The sequence below is a fragment of the Hyla sarda genome, chromosome 2 (genome assembly GCF_029499605.1).
Source record: "Hyla sarda isolate aHylSar1 chromosome 2, aHylSar1.hap1, whole genome shotgun sequence".
In the NCBI taxonomy this organism is placed as follows: domain Eukaryota; kingdom Metazoa; phylum Chordata; class Amphibia; order Anura; family Hylidae; genus Hyla; species Hyla sarda.
In genome coordinates, this window is record NC_079190.1 from 332,682,464 (window position 1) to 332,702,461 (window position 19,998).

At 43.4% G+C, this 19,998-nt stretch overlaps 1 protein-coding gene across 5 annotated transcripts in view; it reads left to right on the forward strand.

Annotated features, from left to right (window-relative positions):
- The window catches only part of LOC130356430 (uncharacterized), a 628,644-nt gene that overhangs the window by 530,014 nt on the left and 78,632 nt on the right, over positions 1-19,998 (forward strand). For 3 of the 5 annotated variants that reach the window (XM_056557979.1, XM_056557977.1, XM_056557978.1), the window contains one exon: positions 10,243-10,406. In XM_056557979.1, coding sequence (XP_056413954.1) covers positions 10,334-10,406 — 73 coding nt within the window. In that variant the 5' untranslated portion in view covers positions 10,243-10,333. Of the gene's footprint in view, positions 1-9,419; positions 9,550-10,242; positions 10,407-19,998 lie in introns of those variants that run through there. The other 2 variants (XM_056557980.1, XM_056557976.1) reach the window with 1 other exon arrangement.

Genomic DNA, 19,998 nt, shown 5'->3' on the forward strand with positions numbered 1-19,998 from the left:
AAAGGATAATATACATAATCCTCTGCTCCTCTTACATATTGCATAATGGGACTACAAATCACAGCCAGTCGTTTACTCTGACTGGGATAGAGCTATAGCCCCAGGAAGTACCTGTAACAGACGAGCAGCTGCAGCAGGGCACCCAGCGCGCGATTGCATGCCTCCCTCTGTTTCTTGTGCTGAGTGACAGGCCACAGAGCCTCTTAAAGCCCATCCTCATTTCCTGTATTCCGACAGACCAGGAGAGTTGCCACTGTCTGTTTTCATATAGCGTCGGGCAGAGATCGGAGTGGGCCTCTTTTGTGAGGACCCCTAGTGGCCACTTTTATACTGGATGATTTTTAAGTTAAATCAATTTAAAAAAATTATTGAATGTATTTACAATTATACAGTGCATATTTTATAGTAATCTTGTATTTAAATATTTTATAGTAAATATTGTATTTAACAAAAAAAATTGTGACTGTGGCCATTTAACTATGGTTGCTTTTTTAGAATGAGTGGCTCATTTTTTTGGCAGGGAGATGCGGATAGGTAGTTACTGTAGTCAGTCCAATTAGGAGTAAGAGCATCTCTTATTCCTAGGGATATGACAGGATCATAAGAAGGTTCCAGAGTGGGACCGGCCTTTTTAGGACGGCCACCCCGCTTTGGCCTATGGTCAAAGTAATAGGATCTACAAGTAGGGTGAGTATATCCCCTCCCTTAGGCCCTCGCTGTATCCCCAGTCATGTGTTAAATTTCTTTCTTTGATCTGTGGTCCGTCCATAATCCTCTACTGACCTCGCCATAACTTAAAAATTTTATGGGAGATCATATATCTACATTTTATCTATATCATACCTTTATGTGCGCTCCTATCTGTCATCCAAACAATATTGAGGCTTCATGATTTAATATCTACTAACTGTATCCTTAAAGATTAGTAATCAAGGTAGAGAATTGGGATCGGTATTGTCTGGTATATATGCAGTATATCTGGTACAAAGTCAGGGCCTTGCAACTTCCATCAGAAACCCACATACCTTCAGTTTGTTTTACTATTCTTATCTACTCGGGCCAGCATCCACTTGCATCACGAGTGGGCATGTGATCGCGCTATCACTGACAGCCTCCCTGCTGATGTCAAGCGGGGGTGGCGTCTAGGTATGACGCCAATGCCGGAAGGGGATATGAGGTCAGATGCGTGTACTGAAGAGCGCATGTTATGCACTCTAGCAGGTTCTGCTCAGCGCCGGAGCTTTATTGTGAGCATCATGACCGTGAGTAACAGCTTAGCTGTATAAATGATTCCTCCACAGGTAATCTGAGCATCAGGAGAATGGCAAATGTTTCTTTTTTTGCTTTTTTCTTACAGGTATTTCTCTCTGGAGATTACAACTTGCGAGGGGCGATATATATCTGATCATTATACCTAACAAATGTGCAGCAAAAAAGCGCATTCCTTGGAAATACGTCTCTTACAGGATATATGTATCCATTTCTTTTTACAGGCTTATTCACTAGGGGCTGTATATACATATATTCCTTTAAAGGTTGTGTTCTCATATGCTTTTTTGAACATTGCATCTGTTTGCTGCATCTGTTGAACTAAATGACGTCAGAAAGCACCAGCTGACAGAAACGCGTTAAAGGCGGTGCATTAATTGTTGTATCAATATACTGCTGCTGTGGTCATACATAACAGAACAATAAGCGCAGTGTATTTTCTTGTATTTGGCATGAGAGAACCTTCATGTAAATCCTGAGAAATAAAGACACCCAGGTGCCTATTTGATATGCCAGTTGCCTTATATGTCTGAAATGACACTTGGAAACTGGTGTACATTATGCTCATATTTTAATGGTATGGGGCTCACTAGTGGTGTAATTACTATTTTATGGTTAATATTATCATTAAGCACTATCTTTTAATTGTGGAGTCCAATTGTGGTTTAATCGCAGGATAGAACTCACCAAGTGTGGTTTATGAGGCTATAACAATACTCATTGCATATTTTTCCTTCCATTACTTATCAGCTGCTATATGCTCCACAGGAAGTTTTCTTTTTGAATTTCCTCTCTGTCTGACCACAGTACTCTCTGCTGACACCTCTGTCTATTTTAGGAACTAGCCAGAGTAGGAGCAAATCCCCATAGCAAACCTGTCCTGCTCTGGGCAGTTCCTGACATGGACATAGGTATCAGCAGAGAGCACTGTGGTCAGACAGAAAATAAATTTAAAAAGAAAAGAACTTCCTGTGGAGCATACAGCTGCTGATATGTTCTGGAAGGATTAAAATGAAAGCTTATTCCCTGCTGCCAAAATACTGCAAAAGCAATAAAGGGCATGGCTACAACAGAGGTGTCAGCAGAGAGCACTGTGGTCAAACCGGAAAGAAAAAAAAAAAAAAAGATCCTTCTGGAAGGGTTAAGATTTTTAAATAGAAGTGATATACAACTTTCTGGCACCAGTTCATATAAAAAAAATTGTTTCCCATTGCAGTAAAGGTACTTTTGGAGAGAGGATATGGCTGGAATAGATGTTGGGGGCCATGCTGCATTTATACAGCCCCCATTGTGTCAGAACAGTGTGACCCAATTTTGGAAACTACACCCCTCAAGGAATATAAGTATAACAAAGGGGTGCAGTGAGTATTTACACCCCACAGGCATTTGACAGATTTTTTGGACAGTGGGCTGTGAATGTGAAAATTTTAAAAAAATGACATTCTCCTTATTCCTTTTTTTTTTTGGACCCCTGTTCCAAAAATCTGTCAGTTTTTTTTTTAGCGTTTATGTTGAAACCTCTACAACTATCAGTTACTCCAATGCAAATCACTTATTTAGGCCTCAAATGTACAGTACATGGTGCTCTCTCACTCCTTAGCCATGTTGTCCACCCATAGAGCACTTTATGTCCACATATGGGGTATTTTCGTACAAATTACAAATTCTGTAACAAATTATGGGGGTCTTTTTTACTTTTACCTCTTTTGAAAATGAAAAATATGGGGTAACACCAGCATATTAGTGTAAAAAATGTGATGTTGGTGTAGCCCCAAAGCTTTCCTTTTCATAAAGGGTAAAAGGAGCAAAAGCTCCCCATAATTTGTATCACAATTTCTCTCAAGTACTGAAATACTCCATATGTGGCCCTAAACTGTTGCCTTGAAATACGACAGGGCTCAAGAGGGAGACAGCGCCATGTGCATTTAACCTTTTAAGGACCCTTGACGTACGCGTACGTCATGGCAACCTGGTACTTAAGGACCTATGACGCACGCATACGTCATGGGGAATTCCGGTCCCTGCCGCGCGCCGGGCGGGGATCGGACCGGGATGCCTGCTGAAATCATTCAGCAGGCATCCCCTGCAAATGCCCAGGGGGGGGGTCCTTAGACCCCCATGCTGGCAAAATTGCAGGTGATTTCACACTTGCGATTTGCGCGATTCCGGGTCATACAGGTCTATGGTGACCCGGTGACCCTGAAAATAAGGGGGATTGGGATTGTCCAAGACACCCACGATCCCCCTGAAGGGATAGGAGCGAGGTGGCAGGGGTGCCACCCCTCCTATCCCTGCTAATGGTCGTCAAGAAGCGACGACCAATAGCAGATCGGGGGCGGGGGGTTAACTTTCGGTTTCCCCGTTCTGCCCACCCACAATAGGTGGGGCAGAACGGGGAAACCGACAAAGGACCGGCACTGAAGATCCACTTACCCATCTGACGGCAGCGGGCGACGGGGATCGGCGGACCTGCAATGTCGTGCGGCTGGCTCCCTGGATCCGATGGAAGCCGGTGAGTTGACTAGCAACATCTGGAGGGCTACAGTTTGAGACCACTATACAGTGGTCTCTAACCTGTAGCCCTTCAGATGTTGCAAAGCTACAACTCCCAGCATACCCAGACAGCTATTTGTTGTGTGGGCATGCTGGGATTTGTTGTTTTGCAACAGCTGGAGGGCTACAGTTTGGAGATCACTGTGCAGTGATCTCTAAACTGTGGCCCTCTAGATCTTGTAAAACTACAACTCCTAGCATGCCCACACAGCAGTTTGCTGTGTGGGCATGCTGGGATTTGTAGCTTTGCAACATCTGGAGGGCCACAGTTTGGAGATCACTGTGCAGTAGTCTCTAAACTGTAGCCCTCCAGATGTTGCAAAACTTCAAATCCCAGCATGGCCAAACAGCAAACATCTGTCTTGGCATGCTGGGAGTTGTTGTTGCTTACCTCCAGCTGTTGCATAACTACATCTCCCAGCATGCACTTTGGCGATCAGTACATGCTGGGAGTTGTAGTTTAGCAACAGCTGGAGGCACCCTGTTTGGGAATCACTGGCGTAGAATACCCCTATGTCCACCCCTATGCAATCCCTAATTTAGTCCTCAAATGCGCAAGGCGCTCTCTCACTTCGGAGCCCTGACGTATTTTTTCTCCTTTTACCTCTTATGAAAAGGAAAAGTTGGGGTCTACAACAGCGGTAAAACGAAAAAAAGACCCCAAAATTTTTAATTTCTCCTGAGTACGGAAATACCTCATATGTGGTCATAAAATGCTCTGTGGGTGCACAACAAGGCTCAGGAGTAAGAGCGCACTATGTACATTTGAGGCGTAAATTGGTGATTTGCACAGGGGTGGCTGATTTTACAGCGGTTCTGACATAAACGCAAAAAAATATATACCCACATGTGACCCCATTTTGGAAACTACACCCTTCACGTAACGTAACAAGGGGTACAATGAGCTTTAACACTCCACAGGTGTTTGAAGAATTTTTATTAAAGTTGAATGAGAAAATGAGAAAAAAAAATGTTTTCACTAAAATGCTGGTGTTACCCTAATTTTTTCCTTTCACAAGGGAAAATATCAAAAAAGCCCCCCAAAATTTGTAACCCCATTTCTTTTGAGTAAGAACATACCCCATATGTGAATGTAAAGTGCTCTGCGGGCAAACTACAATGCTCAGATGAGAAGGAGCGCCATTGGGCTTTTGAAGAGAAAATTTATCCGAAATTGAAGGCCACGTGTGTTTACAAAGCCCCCATAGTGCCAGAACAATGGACCCCCATAACATGTGACCCCATTTTGGAAACTACACCCCTCACTTAATGTAATAAGGGGTACAGTGAGCATTTACGCCCCATAGGTGTCTGACAGATTTTTTGAAACAGTGGTCCGTGAAAATGAAAACTGTAATTTTTCATTTGCACAGCCCACTGTTCCAAAAATTTGTCAAACGCCAGTGGGGTGTAAATACTCACTGCACCCCTTATTACATTCTGTGAGGGGTGTAGTTTCCAAAATGGGGTCACATGTGGGCGGGGGGGGGCCACTGTTCTGGCACCACGGGGGGGGGGGGGGGGGGGCTTTGTAAACGCACATGGCCCCTGACTTCCATTCCAAACAAATTCACTCTCCAAAAGCTCAATGGCGCTCCTCCTCTTCTAAGCATTGTAGTTCACCAGCAGAGCACTTGACGTCCACACATGGGGTATTTCCATACTCAGAAGAAATAGGGTTACAAATGTTAGGGGTCACTTTCTACTATTACCCCTTGTAAAAATGTTAAATTTGGGGGGAAAACTACATTTCAGTGAAGAAATTTTTTTTTTTCATTTACACATCCAACTTTAACAAAAGTCATCAAATACCTGTGGGGTGTTATGGCTCACTGTACCCCCTGCTACAATCTTTGAGGTGTGTAGTTTCCAAAATAGTAAGCCATGTAGTTTTTTTTTGCTGTTCTGACACCATAGGGGCTTCCTAAATACGACATGCCCCCCCCAAAAAACTTTTCAACTAAATTTGATTTCCAAAAGCCAAATGTGATTCCTTCTCTTCTGAGCATTGTAGTGTGCATGCAGAGCACTTGCCGTCCACATATGGGGTATTAACATACTCAGAAGAAATGGGGTTACAAATTTTGGGTGGCATTTTCTCCTATTACCCCTTGTAAAAATTAAAAATTTGGGGGAAAACTAGCAATTTAGTGAAAAAAAAATCATTTACACATCCAACTTTTACGAAAAGTCGTCAAACACCTGTGGGGTGTTAAGGCTCACTGTACCCCTTGTTACGTTCCTTGAGGGGTTTAGTTTCCAAAATAGTAGGCCATGTTTTTTTTTTTGCTGTTCTGGCATCATAGGGGCTTCTTAAATGTGACATGCCCCCAAAAACTTTTTCAGAAAAACTCACTCTCCAAAATCTCACTGTCGCTCCTTCCCTTCTGAGCCCTCTAGTGCACCCACAGAGCACTTGTCATACACATATGAGGTATTTCCTTACTCGAGAGAAATTCGGTTACACATTTTAGGAAGATTTCTCTCCTTTTACCCCTTGTTAAAATGTAAAAATATGGGCCTACAAGAACATGCCAGTCTAAAAAATAAAGATTTTGAATTTTCTCCTTCAATTTGCTGCTATTCCTGTGAAACACCTAAAGGGTTAACAAACCTTTTGAATGTCATTTTGGATACTTTGAGCAGTGCAGTTTTTATAATGGGGTCATTTATTGGGTATTTCTAATAAGAAGGCCCTTCAAATCCACTTCAAAACTGAACTGGTCCCTGAAAAATTTCTCTTTGGAAAGTTTTGGGGAAAATTGGAAAATTGCTGCTATACTTTGAAGCCCTCTGATGTCTTCCAAAAGTAAAAACATGTCAACTTTATGATGCAAACATAAAGTAGACATATTGTATATGTGAATCAATATATAATTTATTTGGAATGTCTATTTTCCTTACAAGCAGAGAGCTTCAAATTAAAAAAGAAATGCAAAATGTTACATTTTTTTCATCATATTTTGGAATTTTTCACCAAGAAATGATGCAAGTATCGACAAAATTTTACCACTAACATAAAGTAGAATATGTCACGATAAAACAATCTTGGATTCAGAATGAAAGGTAAAAGCATCCCAGAGTTATTAATGTTTAAACTGACAGTGGTCAGATTTGCAAAAAATGGCCGGGTCCTACACTGGAAATTGGCTGGGTCCTTAAGGGGTTAAGGTCCAAATTAGGGATTTGCACAAGGGCGGCTGACAGTTGCAGGGATTGTGAGGGTCTCGTATGGAGGGGGTGGCACTTCCTCCTCCCATGTGACTTTAGAGCCGACTTGTAACACGTAAAATGGCAGAAATATACACCTCCTCTATAAGTGGTGTATATTTCTGTGACCGGCCACAGGGCAGCCACAAAGCCGCTAGATTTACCATATGGTAAAGTGCGGCGTTGTGCAGAACACCCCCACTCCAGTATTGCTTAATCTTTGTTTCTTGACCAGGTCATATGCAGGACGAGGACCCAATATGTCCTCATCTCAGCTGCATTGATGGGGGTCCATCTATTGGGCCAAGCCAAAAAAGTATTGGGGTGCTGAGCCACAAACTGTTGGGTATACAAGTTTTTCTGAGCCACCATCAAATTGACAATGTCCTCACTGAAAAAAAAGATGTAAAGTCCATTTCAGTGATGACTGTGTGATCAATTTGGATTCAATGGGGGGACATGGAAAATTGTAAGCCGGACAAGGTTGCTAACATGGGAGACAAAATCGCTAGCATTGTGGGATCTCTATTGGCATTACCCTGCGGCACCACCTTCTAAGGGGGCTCATCCTCACTGGATGATGAGGAGGGAGAGAGGAACAAAGTGAGGTTTTCACCCTCAGAGGTGGACTCTGTCGGAAGGCTAGAATGGCGTTTGCTCCCTCCACCGAAAATACCCTACGGCAGTGTTTCCCAAACAGTGAACCTCCAGCTGTTATAAAACTACAACTCCTAGCATGACTGAACAATCAAAGACTGTCCTGCCATGCTGGGAGTTGTAGTTTTGCAACAGATGGAGACTCACTGTTTGGTACATAGTGCCCTACTGGTCATAATGCAATGCAGTCCATGCGGTCTTAGTGCCGCCGGCTAAATCTCCAGCAGAAATTCTGCCCAGAGATTCCGTAGTGTGAACCTAGCCTTAGGGTGCGTTCACACGGAGTAATTCAAGAGGAATTTACTCGAGTAATTCCTCTTGAATTCTCCGCTCCAAATTAATTCACATCTCCTCTGCCCATTGACTTTAATATTATTTCTGCTGTCCTGTTCACACTGCGGAAATTCTGCTAGCAGAATTCCGACGCTGAATTCCGTTCCGCTTGAAGAAAGAACATGTTCATTCTTCAAGCGGTATCTGTTAGCAGAAATCAATTGAAGTCAATGGTAAAAAAAATCCTGCCCGACATTGTTTTCGCGCGGAATTCGCGTGCAATTCGCGGGCAATTTGCACGCAATTTGCGTGGAAATGGCTGAAAAACCCTTCACTTCTTTCTCCCCAATGTCCGGGCGCAATTCCGTGCAAATTGCACGCGAATTGCGCACGAATTTATCGCAAATTCTTTTTTCCGCCCGTAAATTTTTCAGCGTGAATTACTCTTCATTTACTCCGTGTGAATGCACCCTTATTTTGTGTAGGTGTAGTGTGGTGTAGTACTTTTAGGGTACATTCACCCGGGCAGGTTTACAGCATGTTTCCCGCTGGGTGTTTGAGCGACAGCGGAAAAAAGCTGCAGCTCAAACTCTCAGCGAGAAACTGACTGCAAACCCACCCGTGTAAATGTACCCTGTACTTTTAATCATTTATATTATATATATATATATATATATATATATATATATATATATATATTTTTTTTTTTTTTTTTTGGAGGGGGGGAGGGAATGTGTGAACTTTCAGCTGTTGCACAACTGCAACTCCAAGCATGCACTGACAGACCATGCATGCTGGAAGTCATAGTTTTGCAACAGCTGGACGCACATTAGTGGAGAGACACTGAGTTAGTGTTTCCCCACCACTGTGCCTCCAGCTGTTGCAAAACTACAACTCCCAGCATACACGGTCTGTCAATGCGTGCTGGGATTTGTAGCTTTGCAATAGCTGGAGGCACACTGGCTTGGATAGCGGGGGCATCCATATACCCTGCTCCCGGCTGGCCCTGATTGATCGGTCGCTTCGACCGACCAAACAGGGCTATCGGGAGGTGGCATCAGTGCCACCTCCCTCCTGCCAGTGAAGGGTGATTGGTGCTGTCTTGGACAGCACCAATCACCTTAATTTTCAATTCTATCGGGTCACCAGAGACTTGATTGGCACAGAAGTGCCGTGATTCGCCGGTCAGAATAGAACAGCCAGTCACGGCGATCTAATAACCCATACGCCCAATTGCTCTGGTAAAATACAAGCTGAAACAAATAAAAAAGCCTAAAACAAATAAAGCAGCCAATCGTAGGTCACTTTCCTTCTTAGCACTAATATGTACCAGTCAAGGGGTTTTCCCATTAAGTAAAATGGTTCTATCTGATGCCTTATGTAAAATTAAGCTCCTTCCCTTGGTTATGAACCACTAAGATGGTCACATATGCTCAATTTAACTGCAGTCTACTGAGAGTATTGGCAGTTGGTCTCCACTGTGCATGTAAGCAAGGGGGATTGTGGGAAAGTGCGTGCTCTGTTGGCTGGCAACAGCAACCAGGAAGTGATGAGATCTATAGGGAATATATATATTTGCACAGGGATGTAAGTAACAGCCCATTTTTCTTCCTTTACATATATGTATGCGGTACACATATTATTTTTCGTACACATGGGCCAACCACTTTAAAAAGTGTTTTCATTCATCGAGCAGCCAGAGACTCTTTGACCCATATTTACTATTGTTTTTTTTCTTATCCCTATGTTATGGATTCCTACCAACAGGGTTTTTTTCCACCTGATTTATAAATCAGGCGCATGTCACTGGAAAATTGTGATGCGCCAATAAAAAGAGGCGCATTGCAATACAGTTGAGCTTTAACAAATCATTAATGCATTAATATTTTAATTTTGGGTAGATTTTTTTTTATCTTATACTCTTTACAATTGTAAAGATTTCCTTTTGGAATAGTAAAAGGACCTATAAACGATGAAAGGAAATTATAACAGAAAAATTGCAGGATATTTTGTAGACTTGTAATGCTCGGTGAGCCCAGTGTGCACATTGGTTTGGGCAGGGCACATATAAGATGCTAGTTGCCCGTCTGATGGAAGAGAATGGGCATCACTAATAGGCGATAAGCCAGGATGAAGCCCTACACGTTATCATGTAATTGCCATCTTTTGTATGCTTTATTAATGTATAGCTGTATTTCTAAGCAACTACCCATCTCATGAGTATTATGTGTGTGAGTTGCTGTTCATCAGTATTTTTCACTGTTACAACTTTCTTTCTAGAAATATGTGATGCTGTGTTTACGATGTACAAGCCATTATCTCCATTGGACCTATCAGTAACACTCATTTCCCACTGAAAATTCCCAACGCCATGACTCAGTATTGGGCATTAGTGTTACCACTCCTCTTAATTTCCAATGATATATGCGAAGAAGAAGACACAGGTTTGTAAATCATTAACCTTTTTTTGCATAAAACCTAAAGCAATGTGATGTGTTTCAGTAGATTTCCTGACCCCTTCTAATATGTTTATTATAATTTTTATGTTTCTTTGTTGCTTTTTGGTATCTGCTTTCTGCACACAAATCCCCTTCAATGTTTACTTCACTCTTTTCCTTTAAAAAGTGAGTTTATTCAAGGCCCTGACACGTAAAACGTTAAACCTTTTCCCCAATAAATATCGGTCTTACTACTTAAGGTGGCTCACTTACAATTTTGAAATCCTTAGTATAAACTGCAGATTACTAAAAATAAAAGACGGTCAAGTAGTTATCTTTTATTCTGTGGCAGTAATTCCATGGCCTTTTGTTTTTTATTTTTTGTTAACTTGGCCCAGTGGTAAAAGATGTGACTCCAACAACAACTAAAGACTTGCAGCATTAATGACTTTCTGTTCATTCTGATGTAACTGGTGCATTGAGTATTTGGCTGCAACGGTCAGGAGGGGGATCTAAAATATGCTGTTTGCTCGATAAACATAGATTGTTTTTACCAATAATCTGATCTGATGATTGGTTGCCATTGGCAACTCAGCAACCTATTCTCTGGACAGGTTTTCTTAAATCTCCCACTCTATCTGATTTTCAGTTGTCCCTAAGTTCCTGTTGGACCCCCCGCGATCTATAACTTAACCCCTATCCTTTCGATAGGAAATAAGTTACATTTCACTACAGAATTCCCCAAGCAGTGTATAAAAGCAGTGTATAGTGTAAGCAGTGTATAGTGTAAGCAGTGTATAAAGGGTTGATAATCTCTCTCCCTCTCCCTCTCCCCCTCCCCATCCCCCTCCCCCTAAATGGTGAGTTTAGGAGGCAGGGTGGAAAAGGAGGCATTTTTGTCTAAAAACATATAGTACAAAGTTGTTGTTCTTTGAGATATATATCTATGTGTATATATACTTGATGTATGCAAAGTTTGTTTAAAACTTACTGCCCATATATGGCAAATCTCCCTACATGCATTTTCCATTGGCCATGTGGGGTTTTAGGAAGATTTTTTTTATAGATAATTTCAGCTCTTTACCAATCTTCTTATGTGCCAGTTCAATAACAAAGCTACAACAAAGCTTTCCCATCTTTTTCATCCTTTATTAAATTCCTTCTATTAAATTATTGGTGGCACTCGTCCATACTGAACAATTGAAGGATCTCATCTAGGGATCGACCGATTATCGGTTTGGCAGATATTATCGGCCGATATTCAGGATTTTGGACGGTATCGGGAACTACCTTGCCGATAATCCGATAATGCCCTGCACCGCCTCGCAACCCCCCACGCACCGCCGCTACACCGCACCGCACCCCCCGCCACGCCGAACCCCACCGCTGCCCCCACTGCACTGCCCCGGCCAGAGACCACCGCCGCCACTGCCCCATTGCCTCCCCCATCCCCGGTTTTATAATTACCTGTTCCCGGGGCCCGGGGTCCGTGCTACTCCTGCTGCGTCCTGCGTTACGTTGTGCGCTGTGCTGCGCAATGACGAGTGACGTCCTCAATGCGACGTCACCGTCAGTGTGCACAGTGACAGCTCATGACGCCGCCGGAGCCAGAAGTAGCGTGGCCCCCGGGAACAGGTAATTAAAACACCGGGGGGGGGTTTCTGGAATAGCCGATAACTTATACTGGAATATCGGTATAAAGTACTGGCTATCAGCCTTAAAGTCCACAGATTATAGGTATCGGCCCTAAAAAATCGATATAGGTCCCTAATCTGAATTAATCAGAATTAATTTTAACTAAACTGTGTATAACCCATAGCAACACCAAAATTGCCTATAGTGTTATCTGATAGTTTGCCACATCATTCTTAAAAAACAGGAAATTGTGTCACTGTGTAAACTTCTCACTACCCTGTGCTGTAAGAAGTCTGAATTCTTCTAGTGGTGTGCATAGCAGATTTCACAAGTAAAGTTTTTCCTGTTTCTCAAGCTTACACTCATGTCTGGTTCAAGTTACTCGCACATACTATCACGGGTACACCAGTCCCCATTTAAGGATCCTCATAATTGTCCAGACTCCCATTCACAAGAGCTGTCAAAACCACAGGAGGATTTACAGTGTGCATCCATACCCCATACAGTAGCTGCTGTGAACGCACAAGACTTTGTTACGTGTATTATTACCCCCAACTGCCCTGTACTCCTATCCTTCTTGTGGGCACCACTGGAGTCAGGGTACACCATAGAGGCAGGGTACACAACTGCTATGAGCACCCAGTAGATATAATGAGGGCGGTTTGGCTCCTGGGGGGGGGGGGGGGGGGGGGGGCTGGGTCATGGTTGTCCATACCACCCATAATAATTTCCACACTAATTATTTATACAGTCACGTAAATGTTGGCACCCCTGAAATTTTTCAAGAAAATTAAGTATTTCTCACAGAAAAGGATTGCAGTAACACATGTTTTGCTATACACATGTTTATTCCCTTTGTGTGTAATAAAACTAAACCAAAAAAGGGAGCAAGAACAGCAAATTGGACATAATGTCACACCAAACTCCAAAAATGGTTTGGACAAAATTATTGGCACTCATTCAAAATTGTGGATAAATAAGATTGTTTCAAGCATGTGATGCTTCATTAAACTCCCCTTGGGCAAGTAACAGGTGTGGGCAAAACCTGAAAGCAGATAAAAAGGAGAGAAGTTCACTTAGTCTTGCATTGTGTGTCTGTGTGTGCCACACTAAGCATGGACAACAGAAAGAGGAGAAGAAAACTGTCTGAGGACTTGAGAGCCAAAATTGTGGAAAAATATCACACCATCTCAAGGTTACAAGTCTATCTCCAGAGATCTAGATTTGTCTTTGTCCACAGTGCGCAACATTATCAAGAAGTTTGCAACTCATGGCACTGTAGCTAATCTCCCTGGGTGTGGACGTAAGAGAAAAATTGCTGAAAGGTGTCAACACAGGATAGTCCGGATGGTGGATAAGCAACCCCAAACACGTTCCAAAGATATTTAAGCTGTCCTGCAGGTTCAGGGAGCATCAGTGTCAGCGTGAACTATCTTTCGACATTTAAATAAAATGAAACGCTATGGCAGGAGACCCAGGAGGACCCCACTGCTCTCACAGAGACATAAAAAAGCAAGACTATATTTTGCCAAAATGAACTTGAGTAAGCCAAAATCATTCTGAGAAAATGTCTTGTGGACAGATGGGACCAAGTTATTTATCAATAATGGTCTTGGCTAGTTAATTTTTGTGGTTTGATTAGAAGCATTTTTTTTGGCAGTGCTGCTCCAAATTTATCATATTGTTGCAGTGACCATGATAAATTTTGTGTAGATCTGCACCTAGATAATTTTCTACTCCGCTTTCAGATCATGTCTATCCTGCTTTTAAGGCAAGGTTTCCATTTTTTTTACCCAGCGTTTTTTTCACTGAAGAAACGCCAGAAAAAAGCCAGTGCAATTTCCCACGTCTGACGTTTTTTCTGGCGTTTTTGCAGTGGAAATTGCATCTTTTAAAAAAAAAAAAGGATGCAGTAGGGATGTGAAAAATGTATCGAAAAAATGACTTGGAAGCTCTGAACTATATGCCTCATCATTCCCACAACTTTGATTCCCCCTGCTCCTCAGTTTGTCCCCCCCCCCCTCAGTGCCACATCATTCCTCCCCTTTTATGAGCCCCTGTGCCACATTTACCTACCCCCCCCTTATTTCCCCTGCCTTATTTCCCCTGTGAAGTAGTAGTACCTGCAGTTAAGGAAAGATCACAGTGGATGTCACTCCTGACACCCGCTGTGATCCTCCTCCTGCTCATTATTTCCTCCTGCTCGTTATCCACCCCCCTGTTCATTATCCACCACCCAGCTCATTATCCACCCCCCCGGCTCACTATCCACCCCCCCGGCTCACTATCCACCCCCCGGCTCATTATCCACCCCCCGGCTCATTATCCCCCCCCCCCCGGCTCATCATTCCCCCTGCTCATTTTTCCCCCTCTGCTCGTTATACCCTTCCTGCTCATTATCCCCCCTGCTTTTTATGTTCTTTATACTCCATTACCCGGCCGCGCTCCGGCAGGCTCAGGTCAGCGGCGGGTCTTGCGAGGCTGTATAGCAGGTATGTCGAGGACGAGTGATGTCCCTGCCATCTCCTCTGCATGGTGTCAGGGACATTACACCTCATTCCTTGCTGCCCCCGGCGCCGAGGCCACACTGACCAGCGGCGGCTGCAGGGAATGAGGAGTGATGTGACACAGTGCAGAGGAGCCAGCAGGGACATCACTCGTCCTCGACATACCTGCCGTACAGCCTCGTAAGACACGGGCCACAGCTGACCTGGGACTGCCGGAGCGTGTTGGCCGCTGGTCACTGTTTTAAAGTGGCCGAGCTAGGCTGCTGATCTTTAACAAGCAGCCGGCGCTGCGGCCACTTTGAATCAGTGACCAGAAGATTTATCGGCGTATAACACGCAGGTAGGGTTTTTGCCATAAATGTAAGTTTTAAAAGTGCATGCTGTATGCCGATAAATACTGTATTTAACAAAAAATTTTATTATTTATAACTACATTTTAATAAAATTTTTTATAAAGTGTGTGTTTCATTTTTTTTCTCTCTATTTTTTACATTTTTTTTTTGGTAGTGACACCCGATTCGATCGTCCATAAAATAGCAGAGATATGGAGCGGCTATATACAGCGCTCACATCTCTGCTCTGTACTCTGGCCAGTGATGTGAATATTCATATTTTCCGCCCAGAGTGGGGATTGGCCGGATGGTGGCAGCCAATCACAGCTCTGAGGGAAATATGAATGAGTGATGTTCTATTCACATCACTGGCCGGAGTATAATGCAGAGATGTGAGTGCAGGAAAGCAGCTCTGCATCTCTGCAATCTCTGCAATAGATGTCAGTAGTGATACCCGCTGTGATCTGTCACTTACTGCAGTTACTACAACTCCCAACATGAAGCACACTCTGCTCCATGTTGGGAGCTGTAGTACCTTAATTAATAATCAGATCACAGCGATTGTAATTTCTGACACCCGCTGCGATTTGTCTATTAATGCAGGTACTACAGCTCCCAGCATTGAGCAGAGTGTGCTCCATGTTGGGAGTAGTAGTACCTGCAGTTAAGGAAATATCACAGTGGATATCACTCCTTACACCCGCTGTGATCCTCCTGTATAATGTATAGATGCAGCGGACACTCTTCTATGGTCCTCTGCACTGACGTATATATATACACATATATTCATATTTCCCACAGAAAGTTGTGATTGGCTGGAACCATCTGGCCAATCCCAGCTCTCTGCGGGAAATATGAATAGGTGTATATGTACGGCAGTGCAGGGGACTATAGAAGAGCAGCCAGACGCATTTATACATTATACAGGATCGCAACGGGCGATCTGTCAATTTGTACAGGCACTACTACTCCCATCATGGAACAGTGTGTTCTATGCTGAGAGTAGTAGTACTACCTAAAAAATGTAAAAAATAAAGAAAAAAAAGTGAAAAACACACAATAAATTTTTTTTTTATTGTCGGCTATATTTTTATAGCCCTGCCCACCCACATAAATTGTTCCCTGGTTAAAAAATAATAAAAATGTCATTATTAAAAAGATTAATTTCGTTAAAGACAATTTTTTCCATCACTGCTGTATCTTTTTTATTTTGTTTTTAATGGTACCCTACGAAATTTTTGTAAAAAAGGTATCTCCATAATTTTTTGGGATCGCTAAAGTCTCTATCTCCCTCTCTTTCACTTTGGCTGATGTTTTTAGTTTTTTGACAAACAGACAGGAGTAGTTTGCAAAGGATGAATGGTCCAACATTCGGGCTGAGAGGTGTAAGAAGCTTATTGATGGATATAGGAATCCACTGATTTCATTAATTTTTTCCAAAGGCTGTGCAACCAAATATTAAGTTAAGGGTGCCGATAATTTTGTCCAGCCCATTTTTGGAGTTTGATGTGGACATTATGTCCAATTAGCTTTTTTGGTTTAGTTCCAATACACACAAAGGGAATAAACATGTGTATAGCAAAACATGTGTTACTGCAATCCTTTTCTGTGAGAAATACTTCATTTTCTTGAAAAATTTCATTGATTCCAACATTTACGGCCATGACTGTATGCTCTTTAGAGCTGGTATCTACCGCTATATGGTCCCTATACTATAATGTGTTTTACTCAGTAACAGTACAGTATTTCTATTCAGTCACTAAATGTGTTTTCCTCTTTACTATACAAGGGCCAGTATTATTGTCCTTTGTATAGTGGTATTAATAGTACTGTATACAGGGATTTTTTATTCAGTAACAGTGTGGTGGTATTATTTCATTACTGTCCATAGATTTGGTTCACAAAATGATGCCAATGCATTTTTACTCATAGCATTGTGTAACTGTATATTCCTTATCATTGCTGTTGCAGGACATGATGAAGGGGGATCAGGTCCTGAGGTCCATGAGATTCCAGTTAATCCCCTGGGCACCACATTTGGATTGCTCATTCCTATGCCCAGCATTTTTGTGTGTGGATTTTCCCCTCTATGCCATGATCAGTAAACTTAAAGGGGTACTCCGCCCCTAGAAATGTTATCCCCTATCCAAAGGATAGGGGATGACATGTCTGATTGCAGAGGTCCGGCCACTAGGCCGTTTGCACAATAAGGCAAAATTTAAGTTGTTACTTTTTTCCCTTAGTCCCACCAGCAGCACAATATGGGGTAATTCTGCCCCCTATGGACTGATAGGACCCTGAAATATTTCAATAAAATGAATCAATAAATCAATAATAAATCAATTAACCAATGATAGTTCCCCCCTGGCTATATATGCTTGCCACCTACAAAGGACAGTGAATAGATTAAAAAGAAAATAAACTTTAATAGGAAGGCACTCTTGTGTTGCTGTCGGGACTAAGGGAAAACAGATTAAAAACTTAAATTTTGGCTTCCCTGTCGTCCTTAAGCAGCACAATATGGGACTTTTAGCAAGTAGTACCCCTGTAAGGCAGGGTCATCCTGCCTTACAGAATCAAGAACAGTCTTGGCAAAGGCTGTTTCAGAAGACAAAAAAAAGAGTCCACCTAATTAAAATTGGTTAAAGGTGGAAATAGATTTAGCAGAGTGAATTCAAAAAGAGAAAACAGACATACACAATTTGTATTTTGATCTACTTGCTTCTCAGCATAAATTCAAAAACTAACAGTACAAGCCCACTCGCCACGTCAAGGCCACCGATTTATTTCCGTCCCTGGAATAAAATGGCGTAGCATTGGGCGGCAAGTACCACCGCCGCAATTGGCGGAAAGATGTATCCAAGCCTGAAGCTCCAACGGAAGGACATTGCATCCACTGTAGGCGATTGTCCTGGGAGCAGAAGGTTTCCAGTTTGCTGTTCAGAAGTGTGGCTATAAAGTCTATCTAGGGAATACCCCAGAGTTCAGTGATCTGATGGAAAACCTCCTGTTCTAGCGACCACTCCCCAGGAATTGTGAGATTGCGTACATCAGCTAACCTGGTTAGCCTGCACTCTGCCCAATGAAAGATCTTGCCCACTTCCTGAAGAAGGGTTACAGATCTGGTACCACCCTGTTGTTTACATAATTAACAGAGACCATATTGTCCATCATCACTGTTACTGCTTGACCTTCTAGCCAGGGAGAAAAGTGGCAAAGGGCATACAAAATGGCTCTCAACTCCAGAGCATTTGAGGAAAGAAGACTCTCTTCATGGTCGCACATTTCTAGCATGTGAGCACCCCAACCTGTGCCCGAAGCGTCTATAGTCAGCGTCACCCAGACTGGCTGCTCTAGGGATATTCCATCCTAAGGGATCGCCCACCAATCCAGAGATAGCTGATAGGTTGTGAAGAGAATACAGAGATGAGATCTGTCTGTTCCATGCTTGAAGGACTTCTTCTTGGAGGGGTCTCAAGTGCCACAGTGCTCAGGGAACAGCTTTTGCAGCTGAAGACAACAGGCCCAGGAACCTCATGAGTGTTTGCAATGAAACTCGGCAAGGTTGTCGAAGAAAATGATAACCTCTGATTATTCTGACTTTCCTGGCTGAATAGAGATACAATTTCATCTTGTGGGAGTCTATTACAAATCCCAAAAAGTTTTTTGTCTTGGAGGGAACCAGATCTGACTTTTCCCAATTTACTACCCATCCTACATCCTGTAAAGGGCAAAGCATAATGCTTACCTGATTCTCTAGACTGATCAGGGAGTCTGACATGATCAACCAGTCATCTAGGTATGGAAAAACTCTTTTTTCTTGTAACCTTAGCACTACCAGCACCGCTGAGACAACCTTCGTGAATATGTGGTAGCTTGGGGGATGTAGGGTATAGTGAGTGTAGCTGGGCGGGTATCAAAGGGTGCTTGTTAACCCTTGCTATTTGTGATGCCAGGGTGTGGGCGCCTCGATAATGCTTTTCCTACCACCGCCCTTCCCAGGAACGATAGGGAGGTAGATGATAATAGGTTTGAGGTAGTGAGTAATAATGGATTGTCCACAACTGGAAAACTTCTGTAAACAGTGTTAACTTTACTGAAGATTTTCTGTATACTTAATTAACATAACAGTTGTTACGCCGAGCGCTCCGGGTTCCCGCTCCTCCCCGGACCGCTTGCAGCGTTCTCCTGTTCGCAGCTCCCCGGTCAGACCCGCTGACCGGGAGCGCTGCGATAATGTCCCTAGCCGTGATGCGATCCGCGATGCAGGACGCGCCCGCTCGCGATTCGCATCCCGGCCCGCTTACTAGACTCGTTCCCCCTCTGTGCTGTCCGCTCCCTAGGGCGCGCGCGCGCCGGCTCTCTGTGATTTAAAGGGCCAGTGCACCAATGATTGGTGCCTGGCCCAATCAGTCTGATTAGCTTCCACTTGTGCACCTATCTATATAACCTCACTTCCCCTTTCCTTCCTTGTCGGATCTTTTTGCCATTGTGCCAGTGAAAGCGTTCCTTGTGTTTCCCAAGCCAGTGTTCCTGACCTCTTGCGTTGCCCCTGACTACGATCCTTGCTGCCTGCCCTGACCTTCTGCTACGTCCGACCTTGCTCTTGCCTAATCCCTTGTACCACGCCTATCTCAGCAGTCAGAGAGGTTGAGCCATTGCCGGTGGATACGAACTGGTTGCTACCGCCGCTGCAAGACCATCCCGCTTTGCGGCGGGCTCTGGTGAATACCAATAGCAACTTAGAACCGGTCCGCCGGCACGGTCCACGCCAATCCCTCTCTGACACAGAGGATCCACCTCCAGCCGGCCGAATCCAGACAACAGTCTCTTATCAATACAACAGCTTCCTTTTGTAGATTGACAATGGTTGGGACTTTAGCTTTAACAGTCTTTAGTCTATTGCGCTGTTCCACTGGATTTAGGGGCATTAGTTGCGGTCCAGTAGTCACGCTAGCATTAGAAGGAATTAGAGTAAAACTCATGATTTTTGGTTCTGGTGAGGCCGTAGGTTTTGAGGCCTAGCGTGTCTTTGAAAGTTGCGTAGCACACCCTCCTGTTAGTCCAGCATCCACGAGAGCAGCAACCCAAGAGAGCGATAATTGGACGCAGCTCCCTTATGGG